Source organism: Opisthocomus hoazin, chromosome 2 (assembly GCF_030867145.1).
Source record: "Opisthocomus hoazin isolate bOpiHoa1 chromosome 2, bOpiHoa1.hap1, whole genome shotgun sequence".
In the NCBI taxonomy this organism is placed as follows: domain Eukaryota; kingdom Metazoa; phylum Chordata; class Aves; order Opisthocomiformes; family Opisthocomidae; genus Opisthocomus; species Opisthocomus hoazin.
Genome location: NC_134415.1, coordinates 53,248,965 through 53,271,261, shown reverse-complemented (window position 1 = coordinate 53,271,261; position 22,297 = coordinate 53,248,965). Strand labels below are relative to the sequence as shown.

Below are 22,297 nucleotides of genomic sequence, written 5' to 3'. Positions count from 1 at the left end.
CTAATGCGGTTTAACGCATCTTTAATCCCTCTTCCTGCTGCGCTTGACTGTTCCACCCCAGTGGTAACAACATTCTCTCACGTTGTGATTTTTTTTAATCAAAACTTTTCTAACTGAAATTTAATTGCCATTCCTTAAACAGTAGGGTATTTTAGACATGTTTTTCCTGCTGATCAGAAAGGTGCATGAGCCGAAGTTGGACAACTGTTACCTGCCAGCTCCGCTGGCAATCGCTGCCGCCTGCCGCGATGATGTTATGGCGTTCGAGTGCAACAGGGCCTCAGGGAGCCATGTGCCCAGAGGCAATGCCGCCCTCGGACACCACGTGGGGTCCTCTGCTGAGCAGCATTCTTAGGAGATCACTCTCTTTTAATGCACCCATGCAACCGTTAATTTCATAACAGTAAAACTAAAGTTGGACAAGTGGGGTCAGGCATTTGAGTCTGATTTCGTCTCCTCCTTCCCAGCTGCAGAATATTCCAACGGAGGTTTTTGTATGCAAAGGTTTTGGGCTTCTGTATAACTGAGAGGGGAATGTATATAAAGGCTGCAAAGCTAAGATATTAAGGATTTATATTCAAGCTTGAAAGGCTGAGAATGGAGAAAATGCGCATTTGGCAGTGTCATTTGTATATTGGTTCAGCTCTAACTGCAGGGATTAGCCTATTTTTAGACGAGAAAGCAGCTCCTGGATGCTGACAAAGTGGTTGCACTTTGTAATGGGAGAGAGAGTCCCAGATTCCAAGCGCAGGCCTGCTGCCCCGGCAGCCCGCGGGGTCCAGCCCAGCAGAGATGACCCTCACCGGGGCAGGTTCAGCCCTGCAGAGCCCTCGGTGTGTCTTTGCTTCTAACCAGATTAGAAACCAGATGTCAGATGATAATAATGAGATAATCAGCCACAGGACTGTTAACTGAAGGAAATGATAGGTTCCTCGTCATGAGGAGTGTTTACACCAACTTCGAGGTACGGAAATGGGGGTAGTTTGACACAGCCTCATGGTATTGCCCATGTATTGGTTCCCTCTGGGTACATCTATATGCAGGTCCCCCAGACCAGCACGCCTGCTGCAAGCTTTACCAGCCATCGCATGGAGCCCAGCATGGGCTGGAAGCCCCCTTTGCACCGCGGGGCAATAGCTGGCTGCCATTTTAAAGTGTATTTTTCAGGCATGCTCAAATCGGAATACTTCACCTGTTCTATTTCAAAACTATGTTTCTATTTTTAGGAAAAACTTTAAAAATAAAAACAGGCTAAAAGAAAAAAAACAAAACACAGTCTGCTCTGCCCAGCACTATATTTCATTGGATTTTCATCTTGATTGGAGAAGAGCAGGGCATTTTCATTGGCTGTTTTTAACTCATTTTGCCATATTTCAAGGTGGATTTTTTTTGTTGTAGCCAGAAAGAAAAGCAGCTGCCTTTTGCTGGAAGAGCCATCAGGGCAGGGTGAGGCTTGGGTTTACAAATACTGAGATGGCGGCGATTGCAGGTTGCTGCTAGAGGGAGAGCTGCCCCTGAGAGCAACGCGCACGCACGCAGCCGCGCAGCCCCCGCTACGTGCCGACCACATCAGGCAGGCCTGGAAAAGGGCACGCTCGCACACCCGGGCTTACACAGCTGGGAGGCAATAGGGTGCAGAGCCGATTTTTATTGTTGCAGGCTGTGAGTGTTGAGGTTAGGGTTGTTTTTAAGCTGTTTAAATACTACTTGATGCTATCTCAAGGGGGAATGTCTTGTGCTTTATTTTAAAATTCACCATCTGGAGAGCTTCAGTTGAGGGAAGGCAGGTTGCTTTTGCTTCTTTGGCAATTCAGTGAAAATAACTTGGTGGAGAGTCTCCCAACTCAAATCTCTCGCTCCATGAGGTCTGGAAGGAAGGAGGGAGCGAGGGTAAAGGCTGGTTAGCTCAGCACGGAGGGCAGCACCAGGAGAGAGTTTAAAGTCATTACTGCCAATCATCCTGCCAGCCACAGGGAGCACTTTGGCTTAGAAAAACTCATCTTTGGCAGGCACTGGGGGCAGGACCCCCCCAGAAAATCACCCCAAGCAGAAGAAGGGCTCCCGAGCTGTTGGAGTGGTGCTTCCCAGGGCACTGATAAATCGCCCTGTGACAAGACACCCTCAGCCGCCTACGAGGAGGCTCTCGTGGCACCAGCCACCACAAAACATTCCCCTCCAGACAAGGCAGCTGCTATTCATCCCTGGTTTTCCCCACCCAAAGCTTTTCCATGGAAGGACTAGTACCAGCAGTACAATGTGGGCAAAAGTCCTGCTTGCTGCGAAGGAGCTTCCTCCTTTACAGTAAAAGAGCATTTAAAAGTTTCCTGTTGCTCCTGGGAGGTGGAGGGGGTCGATGTAATCTGCAGGCGGTTTCATTGTTTTATTACACATTTTCCGGCCGCCGGCTGCAACAGGAACCCCTGGAGCATGGTGCCCCTCCTGGGCCTCCGCGCCCAGCCCGGCAGCCACTGACGCTGGGAACTTTTGTGTCACCGCAGTGGACTGGAGTGTCATTTTCCCCCCGGTAAAACAGCCCATGGAGAAGGGGGCTGAGCAAAGTCACAGTGCTCCACTCCCAGTGCCGCGGTCCCTGCAGCGCCGGGTACCAGCCCTTTCTGTGCTTCTCCACATACATGATATTTAAGCCAAGATGTCATAGCCAAAACATCTTTTCCAGCTGCACAATTAACTACGGTCATATATTTGAGCACCAAGAGGAAAAATGCACCTGCTTTCCCATGCACGTCGACCCTGTTCTCAGTAATATAATATATGCATTTATCTACATTCCCACCCGTGTGGTCAGCACCCCCTCCTCGCACAAATGAGCTCATTCCACCAGCTCGCTGTCAGCTCGCAGCCCCACCCTGACTTCCCAAACCCTCCATGACCCACAGGCGCTCGCCCGACACCGACGTGGGAGCGTGAGATGCCCACAACCGAGAAAAAGGTCCTCTGCTCCATCACTTGATGGCCTGGACTGGGAGGGAGCGATGGAGTGTAGAGCTAGGGCTGTGCCGTCAGAAAGTGCCCAGCCGCACAGACCACTAGAAGTGGTCCTCCTCGCCCCAGACCTGGGCTGTTGGAGCTGAGCCGCTGCTGGTGATTTCTTGCCATAAAGATGTCCTTGAAAAAAAAAACAACAACAAACAAACAAAAAAAAAAAATACAAAAGCAAGAGTTGCTTGAAAAGCAAAACAAAATAAATAAAGATGCAACTACTGCCACTCCTTACTCATTGCACCACGAAATTCAGTGTAGGCTTGGATTTGGGGTGAGATTTTTGGTGTATAACCGGTTTCGGGGCCAGGCTTGGGCTGATCCTCGCCCCCCAGGTTCTGGAGGCCCGGTGCTGCGGGATGCTCCTCTCCCGCAACGGGGGGGGGGAGCCAGCCGGGGGTCGCTGCCTGCATCCCCTCACCTTGCAGTCGGCGGGGGGGGGGGGGGGGGGGGAAGGGCTGGGCCGGGAGGGGGGGGAGCGGGGATGCGCGGCAGGGATGCGGGAGCGAGCGCGGGGGGCGGGCTGCCGGCAGTCGCCAAGGGCAACCTGCCTCCATCTCCCGCCTCGCCCGGGCGGCGACCGCGGGGCCCCGGGGGGGGGGGGATGCGGGAGCGGGGGGGCCCCGTCCCGCCCGGGCTGCCGCCTCCCGCCCGCCGCAGGGCCCGCAGCGCCGGGGCCGGGCCGCGGTGCCGGCCGGGGCGGCGGGAGGGCCCGGCCCGGCGGAGCCCCGGAGGACGGCGCGTCCCCTCGCCGGCGGCGGAACGCGGACGCCCGAGAGAGACCCGGGAAGGGTACGTCCGCCGCTTCATCTGCGGTCGGGAAGCGGGGAGCGTGACCCAGAAGCTCGGATTGATTGATTGATTGATTGATTTACATTTATTTTACTGGGAAAGCTGATTTTCATGGCGCGACTGATGCGGGTGAGGGAGGACAGCCTGCGTTCCCACCCGGCAAGCGTGGTCTGTCTTTCGCTTTAAAAGGTCTGGATCCTTCTTCTGGTCATCTGATCCGGGTCAAGCAGGACTTTGCACTGCCAACAGCCCGCGGATCCCACCGGAGCAGCTCCCAGCGCCTGCGGCTGCCCCCCAGGAGGGGGGCGGGAGGCTCTTTCAATCCCCGGAGGATTGAGAGGTAAAATATCTCCAGCTCGGTTTCTCCTATGTTTGCTTTCCCCACAGGGGTTAATGAAACCGTTGAGATTCGTTTGTGATGGCGGCATTGATTCCCAGACCGTGCCACGGGTTTGCTGCTGTGCCCCCACGCACAGTGAACGCGCACCCCACGCCCGCAGCCCTTCAGACCCCAAATGGCCAGGGTGCTCCACCCTGGAGAGCGATGCCGTTGCCCTGAGAAGTGACGTGAAAGCATCTGGGCAGGGAGCAGGGTGGATGGAGGGAGCAGGGGGGCCACGGCCGGAGCTGCCCAAAGCCTGTGGCCGTGATCCGAGGGGGAAGGCAGGGGAGCGTGCTTTGCATCAGCTGCATGCCGCAGCTCTCATCCCCTTGTCTCTCTGCCCGTGCCCTGCCTGCAGGCTGGCACCCATCCCTGGCGGTGTCCCGTCCATGGACCACCACCCAGCATGAGCACCGATGCCGAGCAGCTCCCGGTGGGGGCCCAGGCAGCCAGCGTGCCCCTCTGGACTGTATCCAGCTGGGCCGCCTCCGAGGGGCCCCCCAACACCAGCGCGGCCTTGGGGGAGACCAGCCGGCAGCAGGCGCAGGCTGAGTGGGGCGGCAAGGCGGGCGAGATCGCAGGCATGGTGGTGATCCAGTGCATCTACGCCCTGGTGTGCCTGCTGGGGCTGCTGGGCAACTCCCTGGTGATCTTTGTCATCCTGCGCTACGCCAAGATGAAGACGGCCACCAACATCTACCTGCTGAACCTGGCCATCGCTGACGAACTCTTCATGCTCAGCATCCCCTTCGTGGCCACGTCAGCCGCCCTGCACCACTGGCCCTTCGGCCGGGCCCTGTGCCGCACCGTGCTGGGCGTCGATGGGCTCAACATGTTCACCAGCGTCTTCTGCTTGACCGTCCTCAGCCTGGACCGCTACATCGCGGTGGTGCACCCGCTGCGGGCAGCCACCTACCGCCGCCCTCGGGTGGCCAAGATGGTCAACGGGGGCGTGTGGCTCCTCTCCTTGCTGGTGGCTTCGCCCATCCCCATCTTCGCCGGTACGGCAACCACCCGCGATGGCCAAGCGGTGGCCTGCAACCTCCTGTGGCCGAGCCCAGCCTGGTCGGCCGCCTTTGTGGTCTACACCACCTTGCTGGGCTTCCTGCTGCCGGTGCTGGCCATGGGGCTGTGCTACCTGCTGATCGTGGGCAAGATGCGGGCAGTGGCACAGCGGGTGGGCTGGCAGCAGCGCCGGCGCTCCGAGGGCAAGCTGACGCGCCTGGTGCTGATGGTGGTCGCCATGTTTGTGGTCTGCTGGATGCCCTTTTACGTGGTGCAGCTGGTGAACCTCCTGCTGCCCGGACGCCTGGATGCTACCGTCAACAACGCCTCCCTCATCCTCAGCTACTCCAACAGCTGTGCCAACCCCATCCTCTATGGCTTCCTCTCCGAAAATTTCCGGCACTCCTTCCATGGCGTGCTGCGCCGCTGCCTTGACGCCAGCCTCTGTTGCTGCCACTCTGGGGAGGGGGACGCTGAGGAGGAGGAGGAGGAGGAAGAACCCCTCGACTACTGCGCCACTCCCCGGGGGGATGACAAGGGCAAGGGCTGCATGTGCCCACCCCTGCCCTGCCAGCAGGAGCCCGTGCACCCCGAGCCCTGCTGCAAGCCCGGACCCCTCCTCACAAAGACCACCACCTTCTAGGGTGCCCCCAAGCCTTGCTGGCCCCCAGGTGGGCATCTCCACAAGTACGGGCAGAAGGGGACCCTGGCCGGAGAGGGGGCAAAGTGCCATGCCCCGTGCCGCCGGTCCTCACTTGTGCTGTGCGGTTCAACAAAATAAAAAGCCATAAGACTGGCCCCTGATACAGTTAATTATGTCAACTGAGTAATTATTGCCGTTACCTTCAGCAGCGAGGAGCCTCCACTGGGATGAGGGATGGTGAGGATTTCAAAATGCGTTAGTGAACAGTGACTAGCCACGGGGCAGGTGTCCCTCCAGAATAACAAAACTCCAGCTTCCCGTTCCTTCCCAAAACGTGTGCTGAAAGACGGAGAAGAGTCCTAAAGCCCACCAGCCCCGCTACGTCTAATAGCAGAGAGAGGGGGTGGGACCGGACTGGACTTCTGCATCAGCTCTGCAGGGGACTGAGAGCACAGCATCAGTTTGACTCCTTTGGGTTCCTCTTATGTAAACAAAGGGGGTATCTGAGCAACTGAGATCAGAGCTTGAGGCTACGCAAACCGAGCCTTGAAAGGTGCCAGGGAGTCCCGAACCTCTCTTCAACTAATGGGGAAAGGAAAAAAACTTAGGTCCCACCAATAAACCTCCCCTGCCTCACCAAATTGCCAGGCAAAGGGATTTTAGCACACACAGGACAAAAATTACATTTTCCACAAGGAAACCCAGGAGAACCAAATCCCACTCTCTTTGCCACAGGTAAACATCAACGGTACCACAGAAACTTGAGCTAAGGAATAGCACTGGGGCTGTACTGGCTTCGCTGCACGGAGGTAGCACTAAATTAGCCATTTCAGCTTATTTGGTTTTAACATTGTCCTTCTAATGTTATCCTCATTCTCCATTATTTATGGCTCATTCCTTCTATTTTAATCACAGTGGTGAAATAACCAGAGGGGCAATGTTTTCAGCCTGATGCTCTGCTAAGAGCCCACAGCTCCTTTTTTTTTCGCTCCAGCGAGGTTTGTGACTTCTGGAGCTCTGGCTGCGAGACGGGCTGGTGCTCAGTGAGGAAAAAGAGTCGTTTTAGGGAGGGGGAGAAAGAATATTTCATCAGCAGCTTTCTGTAAACCAGATGTAAAAGCTTTATTGGTCTACACACAAAATCACCATGTGATTGTGCATTGCGTAGGGTATATTTCCAATAAATAAATAAGTATTTACAAATGTGCCGGATGTATAAAACAGTGGGTTGAATCATTTACATTAGAAAAGCTACAGTTCTTACAATGCTTATCGTTTTATTTTCCTTGGAGGCTGCAACGTAGCTCTGTCATATCGGGAGGGGGAAATGCTGCGTGATAGCAAGCTCACTGAGCACGTCAGGGGGGATGCGGGGGGACACAAGCCCTCCGAGCTCCGCAGCCCCTCTGCAGCGTCCAGCCCTCCCAAGCTCTGACCCCAGGCTTGCAAAACTTCCCGCGGGAAAGCCAAGTGCTGCCGCAGGCTGATATTTCACGGGCATAAAGCTGTCAGCACCCGCTCCGCCGCTCACCCCGTGCCTGCATGAACAGCCACCGGCTTCACCCCATCACAGAGCAGGAACCCCCCCAGCAGCATGCTGGCTTTGCAGAGCTGCCCCTTGTCTCCCCACCGAACGACGGAGCTGGAAAAATGCATAAAACAGTTTTCCCAGGTTTCCCGCCAGTCCGTGGCTGGAAAGTAAGCAGCGAGCCGGACCCTGCCCCCTGGCAAAGCTTTGCCGTGAGCTTCGGCATGGATTAGACTCAGCCCTCAGCTGTGATCTGGACAAGACCGAAGGGAAAACAGGAAAAAAAAGGGCGGACAGGAAGGGTCCGTTAAGCGGGTTGGAAAAAAAACAACAACAAACAAAACCAAAACCCAAACCATCTAACCCCACAACCGCAGAAAATCACGGAAGAAACTGTGTGGGGAACATAACGCTCTCTGGCGCTGCACACGACCCTTCCTACCACAGAAAAAATTACCCTGGTGTTCTTGGTATACCATTTCACCTCCGCACCCCCAAAAACAGCCCCGAAATGATAAAAAGGAATAGAAATCAAGCATTTGAGCCCTCACACGGTGAAGCTCAGCAGGGTCCCCATCATTGCTAGCGATTTAAGGTGAAAAGTGCTCAGCTGCCAGAGGTGAGAGGCAAAAGATAGGGGTGGGGGGAACAGAAACCGAGATTTCTGCTAATGAGGCAGAGGGGGGCAGAGGAGCGAGGCAAAGTGCTGACCACAAGATCTTGGCTCCTTCTTCCATCACCCATTAGTTTAAAAAAACTATAAATTGAACCCAGACAAAACCAGGAGCATCCCAGCTCCTCACCACCCCAGGAAAACCATCACCTCCAGCCCTGCAGCACGCCTCTCAACCGAGGGGAAACTGGGGCCAGGCGACCTTCCACGGTCTGTGGCTACTTGGCCACCTGTGGCACGCATGCTCTCGCCCCACATCGGTGTGGATTTAAACGGCCAGTTCCAGACAGAGACGTCCGTCCTGTAACACACACAGGGCTCTTCCCTGAAAGCACCCCCCCCAAATGCTGGCTTGGGAAAAGGAAAGCCAAGCGCCCACCACTGCCTGTGATGGGAGCAGAAACAGAGAAGCGCTCTGTGCCTTCCACCTTCCCCACTCTCTGGCGTGAGTATTGCAAGAGCCGGCTGGAAAGCAGCGAGTATTTTTGGAAGCAGGGGTGATCACAGCTTTTCCCAAATTCTCCTTATCATTAAAAAGTTGGGGTAGGGGGGAGTAAATGTTACCCAGTTCCACCCACCTCCCTCTCTCTGTCCATCCTGGTGTCCCTACAGTTTCTGGCCGGAGGCAGCACACGCCGAGGCGACCGGCTGAAGTCCCATCTCCTTTTCGTGGGGGCAACTGCACTTGTAATCCATGGTGGCGGGGGGCCTGCAGCACTTCTTCACCAGGTGGTACCCCAGGGCCAGCAGCGCCAGGGCCGCCGAGAGGACGCCCACGGCGATGCCCACCAGGGCACCAGGGTGGAGGCGCTCCACCTTTGGTGGGCTCCAGCTGGGGACAGGCGTCTGGGGCCCGGGCCTGAAATCCCCCGAGTACGCCCCCTCCTCGTCCTCCTCCGGGATTTTGACGCAGTTGTTCTTGTCGAGGAGCCGGTAGCCGGCATGGCAGTGGCACTCGTAGCCGCCAGGGTGGTTGGTGCAGTTGTGTTGGCAGTAGTTCATGTCGCACTCGTCGAGGTCCACGCAGAGCTGCCCGCTGTCGGCATCACCGTCCAGCAAGAAGCCCTCGGGGCACTCGCAGGACAGCGTGTGCGGGTCGCACTCGGCTGGGCACTGGCTGCGGTTGCAGTGCAGCAGGCAGCGGGCGGGCGCCTGCGGGTCGACGGCGTAGCCGGGGAAGCAGCCGCAGCGGTACCCGTCGGGCACGTCCTCGCATCGCTGCTCGCAGGGCGCCTCGTAGCAGCGGGAGACGGGCCGGCAGCGTCCCTCCAGCATCTCGTAGCCGCCGTGGCAGTGGCACTCGAAGCCGCCCTCGGTGTTGACGCAGACCTGTTCGCACACCCTGGGCAGCGCGGCGCAGTCGTCGACGTCCTCGCAGCTGCTGCCGTCGGCGCCCAGCCGGTAGCCCGGCTCGCACATGCAGAGGAAGGCGGTGCCGGCGACGACGCAGTGATGCTGGCAGGGCGCGCCGGCGCAGGGCGAGCCGCAGCCGCGGCCGTCGGGGCCCAGCACCTTGCCGTCGGGGCAGGAGCAGCGCGGCCGGCCGCCCTCCTCGCCGCAGGCCCCCTCGCAGCCGCCGTTGGCCAGGCGGCAGGGCCAGGCTCCCGGGGCGGCGCGGCCCCAGCGCAGCCCCCCGCCGTCCCCCTCCTCGTCGCAGCGCAGCTCCAGCCCCAGCCCCGGGACGAGCGCGGCGCTGAGCGGCGGCAGCGCCAGGAAGTCCCCGCCGCGGGCTCCGAAGGGGGTGGCGTAGGTGACGGGCAGCCCCTCGGCGGGCGGCAGGCGGGGGCAGCTGCCCGCGTAGTTGTACTCGCAGAGGAAGCCGTCGGCCGGCGCCTCGCAGCGCCGCTCCTCCCAGCGCAGCTCCCGCGACACGGTCACGCAGCGCTCCCCGCACCGCCGCCCCGACGGCGCCCAGTTGGCGTAGTCGGTGCGGCGGTCGCCCGTCACCCACTGGAAGCCGCGGAGGCGCTGGCTCGGCTCGGTGCAGGGCAGGGGCAGGCGCAGCCCCAGCCACAGCCGCCCGCTGCGGTTCTGCAGCAGCAGGGCGATGGCGTCCTCCGCCACGGTGGAGCGGACGGTCATCAGGTGCCCGCCGCCCCGCTCGCACGCCGCGCTCGCCTCCGCGAAGGGCCGCGCCGCCCAGAAGACGCCGAAGCAGTCGTGCTCCAGGCACTGCGCGCCCGAGGGGGCGGCCGGCTCCGGCCCCGGCTCCGGCCCCCCCCCGAGCCCCAGCCCCAGCCCCAGCCCGGCCAGCAGCAGCGGCAGCGGCAGCGGGAGCCGCCGCATGGCGGGCGGCGGAGGGGCCGGCCGGCGCGGCAAATCTCTGGCATGCCGGCGCCCTCCCGATTTATAGGCGCTCCGGCCCTCCCCGCCGCAGGAAGGAAGCGCCTCCGGGGACGGGCCGCCGCCGCTGCCGCCGCCGCTGTGCGGAGTGATTGCGGCGGGGGCGGCCCCGGCGGCGGGTGAATCCCGGCGGGCGGGGGGGGCAGGGCCCTCCGGGGGCAGCCGTCCAGCCGCCGCCCCGCCGGTCGTGCCTCCCGCCGCCCACCCGTTCCTTCTCCCCCGGCTCCTTCTGCCGGGTCCTCCTCGCCGGGCCGGGGCCGAGGGTGCTCCGCGCCGCTGCCGGGCTGGCAGCAGCGGGGCTGGGGGGCCGAGAGCCGCCCCGGTTCCCCGGGGGGTGCTCCAGGGACGGTTCTCCCGGCGCCCAGGGGGTGGGCACCTGCGGCAGCCTGGGGACGCGGGTTTAGGGGCTGAGCGGAGCCGGGAGAAGTCCCTTGACTCCTTGCGCAAAGCGGGAGCGAGTGCCGGAGGGAGGGTGGCTTGCCGAAGGGCACCTCAGGAGGAAGATCACACCGTCCGAGCCCCGCTGGGCTCCGAGCCCCGCTGGGCTCCGCACCCCGGTTGTAAGGCTGCCCGTCTTGGCTCCGCGTCGGCTTCGCTGCAGTCAGCACCACCCCGCATCCCGCGCAGCCCCCGACGGCGGCAGCACCGACGGCAGCCCCGCAAGCCGTCCCCACTCGGGGTGCCCCATCGGGCCCCAGTCGGTGGCCTGCTGGCCCCTTCCAGCCGGACCCCCACTGCTCATCCCCAGCCTCTCCGAGCTGCAGCCTCCCCATTTCACACCAGTCTTTGCCCAGGGACGATGCAGACCACGAAGGACCGCCAGACAGCTTTGCACCCTCAGCGCAACCAGGATCTGGGGTTATAGGGTGGGTGGCCGTGCCTGCTCACCCCTTGGCCTCTTCCCATCACTTGCTCTTCTCTGGGGGCAAGGCAGGGTGCCCAAGGGATGGTGGCACAGCACAGGGTGATGTCTACGGCTGGCGGCAGGTAGCTGGGAGTCTGCAGTGGACACCCACGCTGCTGGGAAGAAATGCCCGTTGCTCAGGCACGCCTGCCGCTCTGGACCGCAGACCTGTAGTGATGGCAGCTTCTAGTGCTCATCCGTGCATTAAAGGTGCACTAGAGCAAAGGTTAGGGCTCAGGCTGCCAGCCCTTCCAGGACAAAGTCAGACTTTAAAGAAAAAAATTGTGAGTTTTTGCAAAGAGGAAAGAAGTTCTGAGGTGTCTCCGAGGATTTACTGAATTTTGCTATAGCAGCAAGGGACTTGGGAGAGCCCTGCCCTGCGCTCAAAGGATGCGGTGTTAACAGCGATGAACGACCATCTCTGTGTGCCTTACAACTTGCAGCCCAGCAAAGCAGTCCCAGAGGATTTGAGGTAAGTTGGGACGCCAGGAAAAAATGGGATTTCCCCCAGGCTTTGCAAATCAGCCCCTAGTTATGCTTATAAATGGGGCTGGCATGGCCTTGCTCTCAAAATGAAAGAAAAGAGGTATGGAGAGGCTGGCTGCGTGCTGTGCCCCACTTTGGGACAGCATCCTGGCTCCCACACTGCAGGAGCGGCTCCCTTCCTCGCGGGTGCCTCTGCTGCGGGTTTGCGAACAGCTGTACCCTTTCCGTGGTTTTATCTTCGCAGGATCCGCCTCTGCTATCAGAACACAGCCAAAAGCAAAATAAAAATGAAAAGCAAACATCTAAAGCTTCACCGCTCTAAGGAAAGGGTATTTGACCCTTTTTTTTCAATTTTGAGAAAGATGTTTTTACCGGAAGACTCAGCCACTGCGAACAGTGCTCGGGATCCCCTGCGGAGAAGCAAATCCATATTTCCTTGCTTCACTCATTGCAAGGAGGTTACTTCATTAAACTCTTACGGTTTGTCTTGTCCTCTGCCAGCCCTGTGCGGTTCGTGTCACTCACGTGAGGCTGTGGACTGTGTAGAAAAGGAAAAATGCAGAAAAGAGTAATAATAATCCTTAATAATAGTGCTGGTAGCAGTGGTAATAATAATAATAACAACAACAATAAAAACATCACCAAACCAGCTGTGCTGCCTGATGGAAAGAGGAGCAGAGGAGCTCGCTCTATGTGCTCATTGCAGGGGGTTTGGACTAGATGACCTTTAACAGTCCCTTCCAACCCAAACCATTCTATGATTCTGTGAGCCCATGCTCCTTATCAGCTGTCTTTCCCCCTGCCTGCCTTTGGCCTCTTTCACACTTTCATCCATCACCTCCCTGGAAAGGGGAATATCAAGGAAATGCCATTTTCTGCTCAGACTGCAGGAGGAGCGATGCAGAGCTCAGATCTTGGCCTACAGAGCGTTCAAATCTGTCATTTCATCTCCTTGAAAATTTCAGCTGTATTTCTCACACAGGAGATAAATGCCTGTGGGTCTTAATTTTGTCAGCAGGGATGTACCCCAGGGAGACAGGCAGGCTGGGGTACAGTGCAGGGCAGGTTCATTTTCTCCGCTAATGAAGCCCAGGGCAAGGGCTGGGCTCAAGCCAGGGTTCCCCAATCTCAACTCAAAGCCATCATCTCTTCGCAGGTGACACACTGCCTGATCCGCCGTTCCTCTCACCTCTGGAAAGGAGAGACACGTTAGTGTATGCATGAGTGAGCCTGCAATGGCCTTCTGGCCAGTGCCAGTCACTCCCTGGGTGAAGTAATTCATCCGAGAAGAGCTCAGTTGCTCTTCATCACCACAAAATGTGTCAATAGAGTAATTCCCAGAAGTTTCCTGGAGGGCTTGGTAATACCAGCCTTTTTTTGCTTTAGTAAAATCTGTTGTTTTCTAAGTTTTGATTTCATTTTTTTCACTTCTGGTGGTCTTTTTCTGTTTTCAGAGGCAAAACAGCAAAATAAGGGGGGAAAGGTTAGGGCAATTGATGGAAAAAGAAAGACAGAATGTAATGGGTGGAAAAGAACAAAAGCCACCAACAGATTTCTGTTCTTGTATTTTTTATAAGTAATTATAGAACAGATAAAAATTTAATTTTCAAGGCTGCATGATGAGAAATGTTTTGAGAATTTCCAGGAAAAAATGCAGCACTCCCAAAACAATGATTTCTCAGATCATCATGCTGATGTCCTTGCCCCGCCAACAACAGCTTGCAGGGCTGATCTTGCCAGCAGAAGGGAAAGATAATCAGGGTAGGAGAAATAAGATTAATCATGTTTTAATAATTCTTTTTTTATTCCGATGATCTTTTCCCTCTGTTGCCTCCAAGCGTGACAGGCGTTGGCTGGTGTGGCCCTGACGGGCTGACTCACAGATACAGAAATGCCCTTCCTGCTGACATACTGCTTTTCCTTTATAAAAGTTGATTAATCATGCTCCTCTGCAATGCAAAGTTATTGCAAGACTGTCGTCTGTGATAACAGGAGGGAGACCTTTCGCTTTTCTGGGGTCTGACTCATCCGAAATGTCATTGCCACCCTTCGGCCAGGGGAATGCTGATAGTGGTTATTTTGAATCGTGCTTTTGACCTGCGGTTATGGGGAGGGGTGTCATGGAGTTTCTTTGCTTCTTTGTTGGATTTTGGAAAGGAGCTTCCTGATGTCAGAATGCTGAGAATTACACACAATTTCATATAATGTAATATAATATGTGATGTGATGTGATGTGATATAATCAATGTAATTTGTATAATAACATAGCAATTTAATATTAAATTAACTAGCCGAGGTGCAGAAATTTAATATTAAATTGTTATGTCAGGATTATAAAAAAATTAAAAGCAGACCATTAGATAGCATAGACATGCTTTCCCATCTATGCACGGTCTGCGTGTGATCCCACATGGGATCATTAAAAGTGCACAGGGGTCCCTTCTCCTGGATTTGGGAGATCTGCTTGGGGTTTCATGGTGCCCACCGGCTCGGTATGAGCCATGTTCCCGCAGGTCCTGGGCAGGAATCCCTTGCAGAAAAGGCAAATTTCCCTACTCTGGATCAAGCAAGACAAAAATATCTCAGGGCCAGGAAGTGCCACACAAATAAATATGTCCCAAAACAAGAGTTAATGCCCAGCCGGGCACCCAGTCAAGGGTAGGGACCTGCAAGGGGGTGTCGCTGCACAGCCGAACTGAGGATGATGCCTAATTGGCTGCACGTTAATTAAGAGCACTACTTAGGGTGGTTTTGCCTGGAGGGAGTTTTGTTCGAGATGGCTTTGGAGAAGGCAGGGCTGGGGAGGTCACGCCAGGTGGTGAGTGGGTCTTCTTTCTTGTTAAAACTGGGAAAATAAGTTTTCTCCATGGTCTTTTATAGCCACAATTTTGAGTCTGGGTGCAGAAAATACAATTTGAGAGTAGCAGTAGGGCTGAGCTAGGTCCTGCAAGCATGCCTGGTACTTTTTTTTTCCTCTGGCTCATAGTTTTACGTTAACTCTTGGACTACAACCAGGAAAAGCAGCTGGTGCCGTTTCCCACGGGGATTAAAGCCTCCCGAGGCTGGGTGTTTGCGATATTGGGCATGGCATGTGTGTGACTTCTCCTACCACCACCTTCTCCTGGCCACCTGCCTTTACACCCTGTTCTAGCCCTGTGCCCCTGCTCCAAGCCAGCGTAGCTGAATTAATTGGTGTCTTCTGTAAACGATGGCTCATGTGTAGCCCACTTCACAGGGGATGGAGAGGCTTTTGAATTCCTCTGTGCTCAGCTAGCCAAACCTTCTCAGCACCCTAGCAGAGAAAACATTGGAAGTTTTGCTTATTTGGGGGCATTAGACTCTTATCCTTCTCCGCGAGCTTCCTGCCGAGCCTTGCAACATCTCCAAGACATGCACTTGCCCAGCAGCTTGAGTCACCTGAGGCTGGATTTTCCTTTAGCAAAGCTGAAGGATCTTCCTTCTACTGCAGGCTGGGTCTTTCCCTCTGTCATGTTGTCACCGGCACTGCTCAACTCTGCTCAGGGAGACGTGAGCTTCGCTTAGCAGCCTTGAAAGGGCTCAGGGGAGCCAAATGCCAAGAAATATTTAAAAGATAAAAATAAGAGGAAATGAGCAGACACTTAAAGCTTTTTTTTTTTTTTGCAGTGGCTGACTCTTTGTGGGATTTGAAGAAAGGAGCATGGTATTTTGTAGATTGTATTTTAACATTAGTCAGTACCTTTTCTCTACATTCTTCTAGCGGAGGCCGTTTCCTTGCAGCACCTTTCCCAGAAATGCAATACACTGCGCTCCTTCACTTTGGTTTATCGGGTTAGCTCTTGCAGGGGGAACTCCACCCAACGTGTCCCAGCCTCAGCAGGGCAAAATGAATAGTATTAAGAGGTAACAGCAGGCTGGTGGTCTCTTGTTTCTGATGAAATACAACCATCATCCCACCTTTGGCAGGTCCTTGCGCTCGTCAGGGAGCCCCCCACTCCCTGCATGGGCTCTGCCAGCAAATTTTGCATGGCCGGTGCCTTATTCCCATGGGTGCTTCCCAGGGCAGGCAGAACAGCTCTGGGAACGCTCTTTGTAGTTTGATGCGTGGAGGCACCAAAAATCCATCACAAGATGTGGTGTCTTTTTTTTTCAGGGTTTTCTTGTTTTTAAACACTATTTAAGGCAAATGTCAATGACTGATAAAACAGCACATGAATGTCACTGCAGACATGGGCAATATGAGTGGGCTTTTGTGTCATTGAGGTTTTCCCCCATCTTTGTGACATTTTTCCTTTTAAGGATGGACTTTCTTCGGTGGTACATGTCGTGGAGGTGGCTGTAGCCGCTGGTAGTCCTGCAGTTTGAATTCATCCAGTGACTTCTGTGCCTGGTTGCTGACCAGAGCCAGAACAGCAGATCTCTGCCCTCATACAGAGCTACACTGAAATCAGTGGGATTGCTCCTGGGTTTAGGACCTTGCTCCTGGGCTTAGGATCCAGCTGAGCCCTTCCCCACGCACCCACCCCACGGCCTTGGCAGACACGGAATGAAAGGCCCTCACTCAGTACAGCAGTGCCCATGAACAGCCGAGACCCCGCTACTTCGCTACACGCACCGATAGAGGATTTGCTAGCACTGTCCACCACTGTGGAAAATGCAAGGATTACATGTACCAAATCCACAGGTTTTGATATCTTATATATTTATTGAAAACCACTGAAGACACATTCTGTTTAGATTTTATTGGTGTTCCATCAGAAAAGCAACATACAGTGTAATTCAACCTTCATCTTTTAGTCGAAGTCAACTGCAAGGCTGTGGTGCTGTGCCATTGCCATGTGGATGACAAAGTAAAATTCAGTCCTGACGTGCCACATCCACAAAGGATGTCTTAATTCTGGACCATAAAAATGTAACACTTACTTGATTACAAACCGGTTGATATGTACAAAGCATTTCAGACGTGTTGGCTAGCCTGCCCTGCCACGGTGACAGCGGGACAGTTATGGGTCTTGCTTATAATGGCACCTCGTTTATACAGAAGGAACGGGGAGCAGAGGTAGCTGCCCTGGGCACTGCGGTAAAACCCTCTTGGGCCGGGGTGAACATCCCCTCTCCTCTCACTGTACCAAACTATCTGGTCCTGTTCCTATTTGCTTTAGCCCAGGGGATTCACCGGGCCCTGGATAACTCCCTAGCGTCAGCACGAATCAAAACATTCCTGCTGGGTTTGTGGCAGGAAGAAACGGAGACATGAGATTATCCAGGAGTAATTGCACCAGAGTGAAGGACGCTACATCAGGAAATTTTCCACCAGAGAGAACCCAAACTAAACCTAGGCACAAATTAGTGTCTCCCCTAGGCTGGACCCACTACCATACTCCATGGGTAATACAGGACGCATACTGGAATACACAAGGGTCGTAGCAGAAATCAGGATTATAGATTTTACTGAGGAATTTCTGGAATACATAACACCTCTGGGATTTGTACCAGCTTTGAGCCTGCACTTATGCTTCCTTTTCCCTTTTTCATAGTGGAGTAAGTGTTATATACAACAATTAATTGATACCTTAACTGAAAAAGAAGGCAGAAGAACACCTGAGACTGTCAATGTCTGGAAAATGCCCCAAATTTTGATAAAGCAAACCAGGTAGTCCCTGAAATGTGAGGCACGTCACTGTGACTGCCTTTTCCCCATACAGACCCTGAGTCAGCATAGCCCAACAGTGCAGGCATAATTTTATGTATATAGGTTGTCCCACTGATTTGGTAGGATTATTCGTTTGCTTAATTTATTCATGTATTCAAAATGCTTTGCTGGCTATTCATAACATAGGCAGGGTATGAATTTTCTGCGGGACTTCCACGAATGCTGCTGCTGCATTCATTGCTTCTCCCAGCCACTGTGCGGAGAAAAGGAAGCATGGACAGAACATTAAAAACATTGCTATCAGCTACATTTTCCTGGTTTGTTTCGTTTGTGTTTTCTTTTTTAATTTTACAATGGAGAAACGAAGACAAAAAAAAACAGCAGGAAAGGGTTTTCCTCCACACATGGAAGAACAGGATGCAGGTTGCTGCCTTCAGTAAACTGCTTTGTGTTCAGTTCCCTTTTCTGTAGCAATTAAGCCTCAACTATACAATAAAACCAGCAGAAACTTCAGGAAATTTATGTACCCTTCAAATCACATGCCCCTTCTTTCCTAGCACCTTTTTGCCATGTAGAGCATGGGCGAATAATAAAGCTAGCGCTGCTTGATGGGAAGCAGGAATGGCCCCCGTGCCCCTCAGTTTTGGGGGGAGGACTCATGCTGAAACAGCTCAAAGAGGCTTCGTTGTCAAGAGTGGCCGAGCATAAAAAGCTCTCTGAAGTTAGGTACCTGGGGAACAACTTCGTCCTGAGAAAGCACTTGCCTTGAAGCGGGGTTAAAAGTCTTATATACAATAATTAGCAAATACACAACATCCAGTGTGTTTTTTACAGGGGGAGGAATGGAAAATGCACCCAGCCTGGACCTACAGCAGTCGGGAAGGGCTCCTACCCAGAAAGTGTGATCCAACACGGAAAGTCTGGTCTCTCATCTGGCTGCGTTTGCAGGAGAGCATTGTTTTCTGTGTATTTTGTGAGTGGTTTTGAACTGAATACGCTGGAAACAAGTAGGCAGTTCTTCTAAACATACTTTTGCATACCCTTTTTACCACATATTCTCTGCCTTGGCCGCCTGTCTACAAATTGAACAGCTTTCCCTGGGCTGTGCATCTCCTGTGCTCAGGGGGTGGATTAAGGTCTCGCCCTTATGGGGCTCCATGCCGTGGGGGAAGCATCGCTGTCTCGCTGCTCCAAACCCCATGAAATTGCACAGGCTCCCACATAGCTCTGGGGAGCTGCAGGTATGATAGCTCCACTAACTTTACGGTGTCTGCTCCCCCAGAGAAGCTCTCTGCCTCTGTAGTTTTTAAAAGGTTTGTTCAATTACCTCTCATATAACATATTTTCTAAAAAGAAAAAAAAATAAAGCCCCAAACCTGCTTGTGGCTGCAAACAGCAATTCTTGCTGTCGTGAAACCAGTAAGAATTTCAAACCCACTTCAATGAGAACAAGGTGAAACTGGGGGCCGAACACACGCTGTTTGCTGCCAGGCAGGCGTGGGGGGGGGGCACTAGCATTGCTTTTGGGATGGCAACGGATTGGGGGGCTCCACGGACAGGCAGGGAAGCTGCTGCTTTTGCATGTCGGCATTTCACACACAGGTAGGGGAGAGCAAACGGAAAATCAAATGAGCTGTTTTCCTTTAGGAAAACAAATCAATGCTATTCTAAACACAGTGAGGTTCTGCAGAGTTGAGGAGCAGCCCCAGCAGGCAAATTCAACCCCATCCCATCCCAGCCTCGCAGCACTGCCCCTGTTAACCCTTCCCTCAGAGGAGCTGCAGCTGGTTTATAAACCCGAGGACTCATTTGGGCTGCCTTCCCACCAAACACCAACACCTGACTTTGGGGGAGATCGGCCCCAAGCTTTCCAAGGAGCGGCTTTTGGACATGCAAAAATCACACTGAACAGACAGTATCACACACCCCCCTTCTATATTTTCTTTTTTAATTTGCAAAAATGCTCTCTGCCGCTCGTGGCTCTGTGTCCCCCCTCACCACCCCGGGCTCTGTTACCTGCGCTCGCCGCCTGCCCCACGGCTCTCCGGCTGCTCGGGCACCCAGCAGTAGTTGTCTGCCGCGTTTTTCACCGGCTGCTTCTCCCGCTTGGCCGCCCTCCTCCTGCAAGCCAGCAGGGCCAGGGCGAAGGCCAGCAGCAGCAGGATGGCTACCAGGCTGCCCAGGATGTAGTAGAGGAGCAGCCTGGGGCCATCAGCACTGTGCTCGGGGCCAGGCACCGACCCCACCGCCGTGGGGGCTGGCGGTGTTGCCTCAGCGGGGACGCCCAGGGTCTGGGGGATGCCCGTAGTCCGTGGGGCACCCATGGTCTGGAGGATGCTTGTGGTCCGCAGGGCACCTGTGGTCTGCGGCATGCCCGTGGTCCGCAGGGTGCTGTTCGGGGCTTGCGCGGGCTCCTCTCCGGCGGTGGATGCAGCGCGGCAGCCATGTCCGTCCTCCTCCGGGAGGAAGCCGGGCGGGCAGAGGCACTCGAAGCTGCCGGGCAGGTTGCGGCAGGGCCCGGGGCAGGGGTCCCTCAGGCACTCATCCACGTCCAGGCAGGCATCGCCGCTGCCGGGCTGGCGCTGGTAGCCGGGCCGGCAGGCGCAGTGGAAGGAGCCGGGGACGTTGAGGCAGAGCTGGGGGCAGACGCCAGGCTGGGCACACTCGTCCTCGTCGCGGCAGCGGTGGCCGTCGGGCCCCGTCGGCCGGTAGCCGGGCCGGCAGAGACAGACGAAGCTGCCGGCCGTGTTGCGGCACTCGTGCTGGCAGGGCCCCGACAGGCACTCGTCCACGTCCAGGCAGCGGTGGCCGTCGGGTGCCAGGGTGTAGCCGGCCTCGCAGCCGCACTCGACGCCGCCGGGACGGGCCCGGCAGGTGCCCTGGCAGGGGCTGGAGCGGCAGGCGTCCTCGGGCAGGCAGGAGGCCATGTCGGGGGCCAGGGCGTAGCCGGGATGGCAGGCACAGCGCGGGGGCTCCCCCGGCGCCTCCAGGCAGCGGTGCTGGCACCCCCCGTTGCGGTGGGCGCAGGCGGCGGGGCAGAGGGGCCCGGGGGGGTGCCAGGCGAAGCCGCCCCCCTCCAGAGGCCCCTTGCAGAGGGCGAAGGCCGGGCCCTCGCCCCCCTCGCAGTCGGCCTCCGCCAGGGTGCCGAAGGGGGCGGCCGCCAGCCGGGGGCTGCGCACGCCGAAGGGGGTGGTGTAGCTGACCCGGCCGGGCCCGGCCAGCGGCAGGGGCCCGCACATCCCTCGGAAGCTGAACTTGCAGAGGAAGGCGGGCAGCGGGGCCCGGCAGGGGCGGTCGGCCCAGCCAGCGGCGCCCGAGGGGCCGGCCGGCCGCAGGCTGACGCAGCGGGCGCTGAGGCAGGTGACGGCGGGCTCGGACAGCCAGGCCGAGTAGTTGCCGGGCTCCCCGCCGGCCGCCCAGGCGAAGCCCCGCAGCGGCTCCTGGGGCTGGACGCAGCGGCCCCGCGACAGCGACAGCCCGATCCAGGCCGGCCCCGGCCAGCCGGCCGCCGCCAGCAGCTCCCGCAGCCGCTCGGCCTCGGCGGGGCCGCGGGCCGGAGCCAGGTTGCCGCCGTTGTGGCGGCAGCGCTCCTGGGCGCCGTTCCAGCCCAGCTCGGCCCGGTGCAGGGTGTAGCAGGCGGTCCCGGCGCAGACCACCTCGGCCTCCTCCCCGCCAGACCCCCGCGCCAGCAGTACCAGCAGCAGCAGCAGCAGACGGGCGACGGCCATCCCGGCGGCTGGACGGACGGACAGACGGACGGAGGGATGGAGGGACTCGTCAGCCGCCGGCTCACATCCCCTCGTCCCACCGAGCTCGCCCTGCGCGCATCCTGTGCGGCCGGGTCTCCTATTTATCACCGGAGGCTACGGCTTCCTGTAGCGTGGCCTGGCTCGACGCTTGTTGTTGGCGGCCCGGGCGCTGGCCTCGCCGTCTTCCCCTTCCTCCCGGCTCCTCACTCCCATCCCAAAGCGCTGGCTGCGAAGGGGCTCGCTGCGCTCCGGCCGGCGACGCTTTTCTGCAGGAGAAGCCAGCCCGGTTCCTGCTGCTTTTTTTGGTTTTTGAGGGCTTGAGCTACTCGCTCACCCAGCGGATAATTTTTCTAATCCCTAATAGGGCCCGACAGTTTTCGAGCATGTATTGCTAAAAGGGGAAAGAAAAACAAAAATAAAAAGCCGTGGGATCCCTTGCTATCGGCCTCTAAAAGAAGCTGAATATTTGGCGCGGTGTCTCATGCGCACACTACATTTCCAGTGCATTTTTCCCCTTCTTCGTGTGCTTTAAATAGATGGACAAGCCCTGAAATAGGAGCTAGGTCGTGGGAAGGTCCAGGCTGCCAGGATGGAGCCAAGCTCAGCCGGACCCCAATGCCGTCTGGAGCAAACCCTCCATGCCAGGGGGAGCGCTGGCCAGACGCTGCCCCAGCATCACATTCGGTGAGGACTGATGCTGTGATGCTCCATGTTAATAACTCGCTAATCACTTGACCCCCATCCGGTGTAGTGCAGAGAACTGGCTGGGCTTGGCTGACGTTGGTGGCTCTGCAGAAGGCCAGTAGAGAAAGGGCAAAGGCATTAATATTGCACACTGTAAAGTTTAAACAAACATTAACATTGCAAAAGCCCCTAAAAGGGCTTCAGGCAACTCTCCGCAACAGTGTTTTAGGATCCAAAAGCATTTTAGCAGCATGACTGAAATTTAAATAATTTGAAATATTTGAGTTCAGCATTTACTGGTGCAGAATTTGCTGTGGTTATCCTTTTTCAGACCAGGAGATGCCAAGCAACACAGTAACTTCTTTTCTGCTCCAGCACTGCAACGGGTGGGCTCACTGTTGGATGCCACGGGCACGCACACAACGTGGCCATGCACGTACGCAAACCAGCATTTTGCACGTCTGAGCACCCCCAGG

General features: G+C 56.2%; 3 protein-coding genes across 3 annotated transcripts; 1 reads left to right on the top strand and 2 right to left on the bottom strand.

Annotated features, from left to right (window-relative positions):
* Window positions 1–3,708: 3,708 nt before the first annotated feature.
* SSTR4 (somatostatin receptor 4) lies at window positions 3,709–5,983 on the top strand. The gene is made up of 3 exons (XM_075413674.1): window positions 3,709–3,792; window positions 3,982–4,132; window positions 4,533–5,983. Exon 3 carries the CDS (start codon window positions 4,581–4,583, stop codon window positions 5,820–5,822), a length of 1,242 nt encoding a protein of 413 aa, XP_075269789.1. The 5' UTR covers window positions 3,709–3,792; window positions 3,982–4,132; window positions 4,533–4,580; the 3' UTR covers window positions 5,823–5,983.
* A 942-nt stretch (window positions 5,984–6,925) lies between these two features.
* On the bottom strand, window positions 6,926–10,309 carry THBD (thrombomodulin). The gene has a single exon (XM_075413673.1). The coding sequence runs from the start codon at window positions 10,307–10,309 to the stop codon at window positions 8,630–8,632; it is 1,680 nt and encodes a 559-aa protein (XP_075269788.1). The 3' UTR covers window positions 6,926–8,629.
* A 1,861-nt stretch (window positions 10,310–12,170) lies between these two features.
* CD93 (CD93 molecule) lies at window positions 12,171–21,338 on the bottom strand. Its single transcript, XM_075413672.1, has 2 exons — window positions 19,405–21,338; window positions 12,171–12,294 (listed from the first exon to the last, which is right to left on the bottom strand). Exons 1-2 carry the CDS (start codon window positions 21,114–21,116, stop codon window positions 12,216–12,218), a joined length of 1,791 nt encoding a protein of 596 aa, XP_075269787.1. The 5' UTR covers window positions 21,117–21,338; the 3' UTR covers window positions 12,171–12,215.
* Window positions 21,339–22,297: the final 959 nt, after the last annotated feature.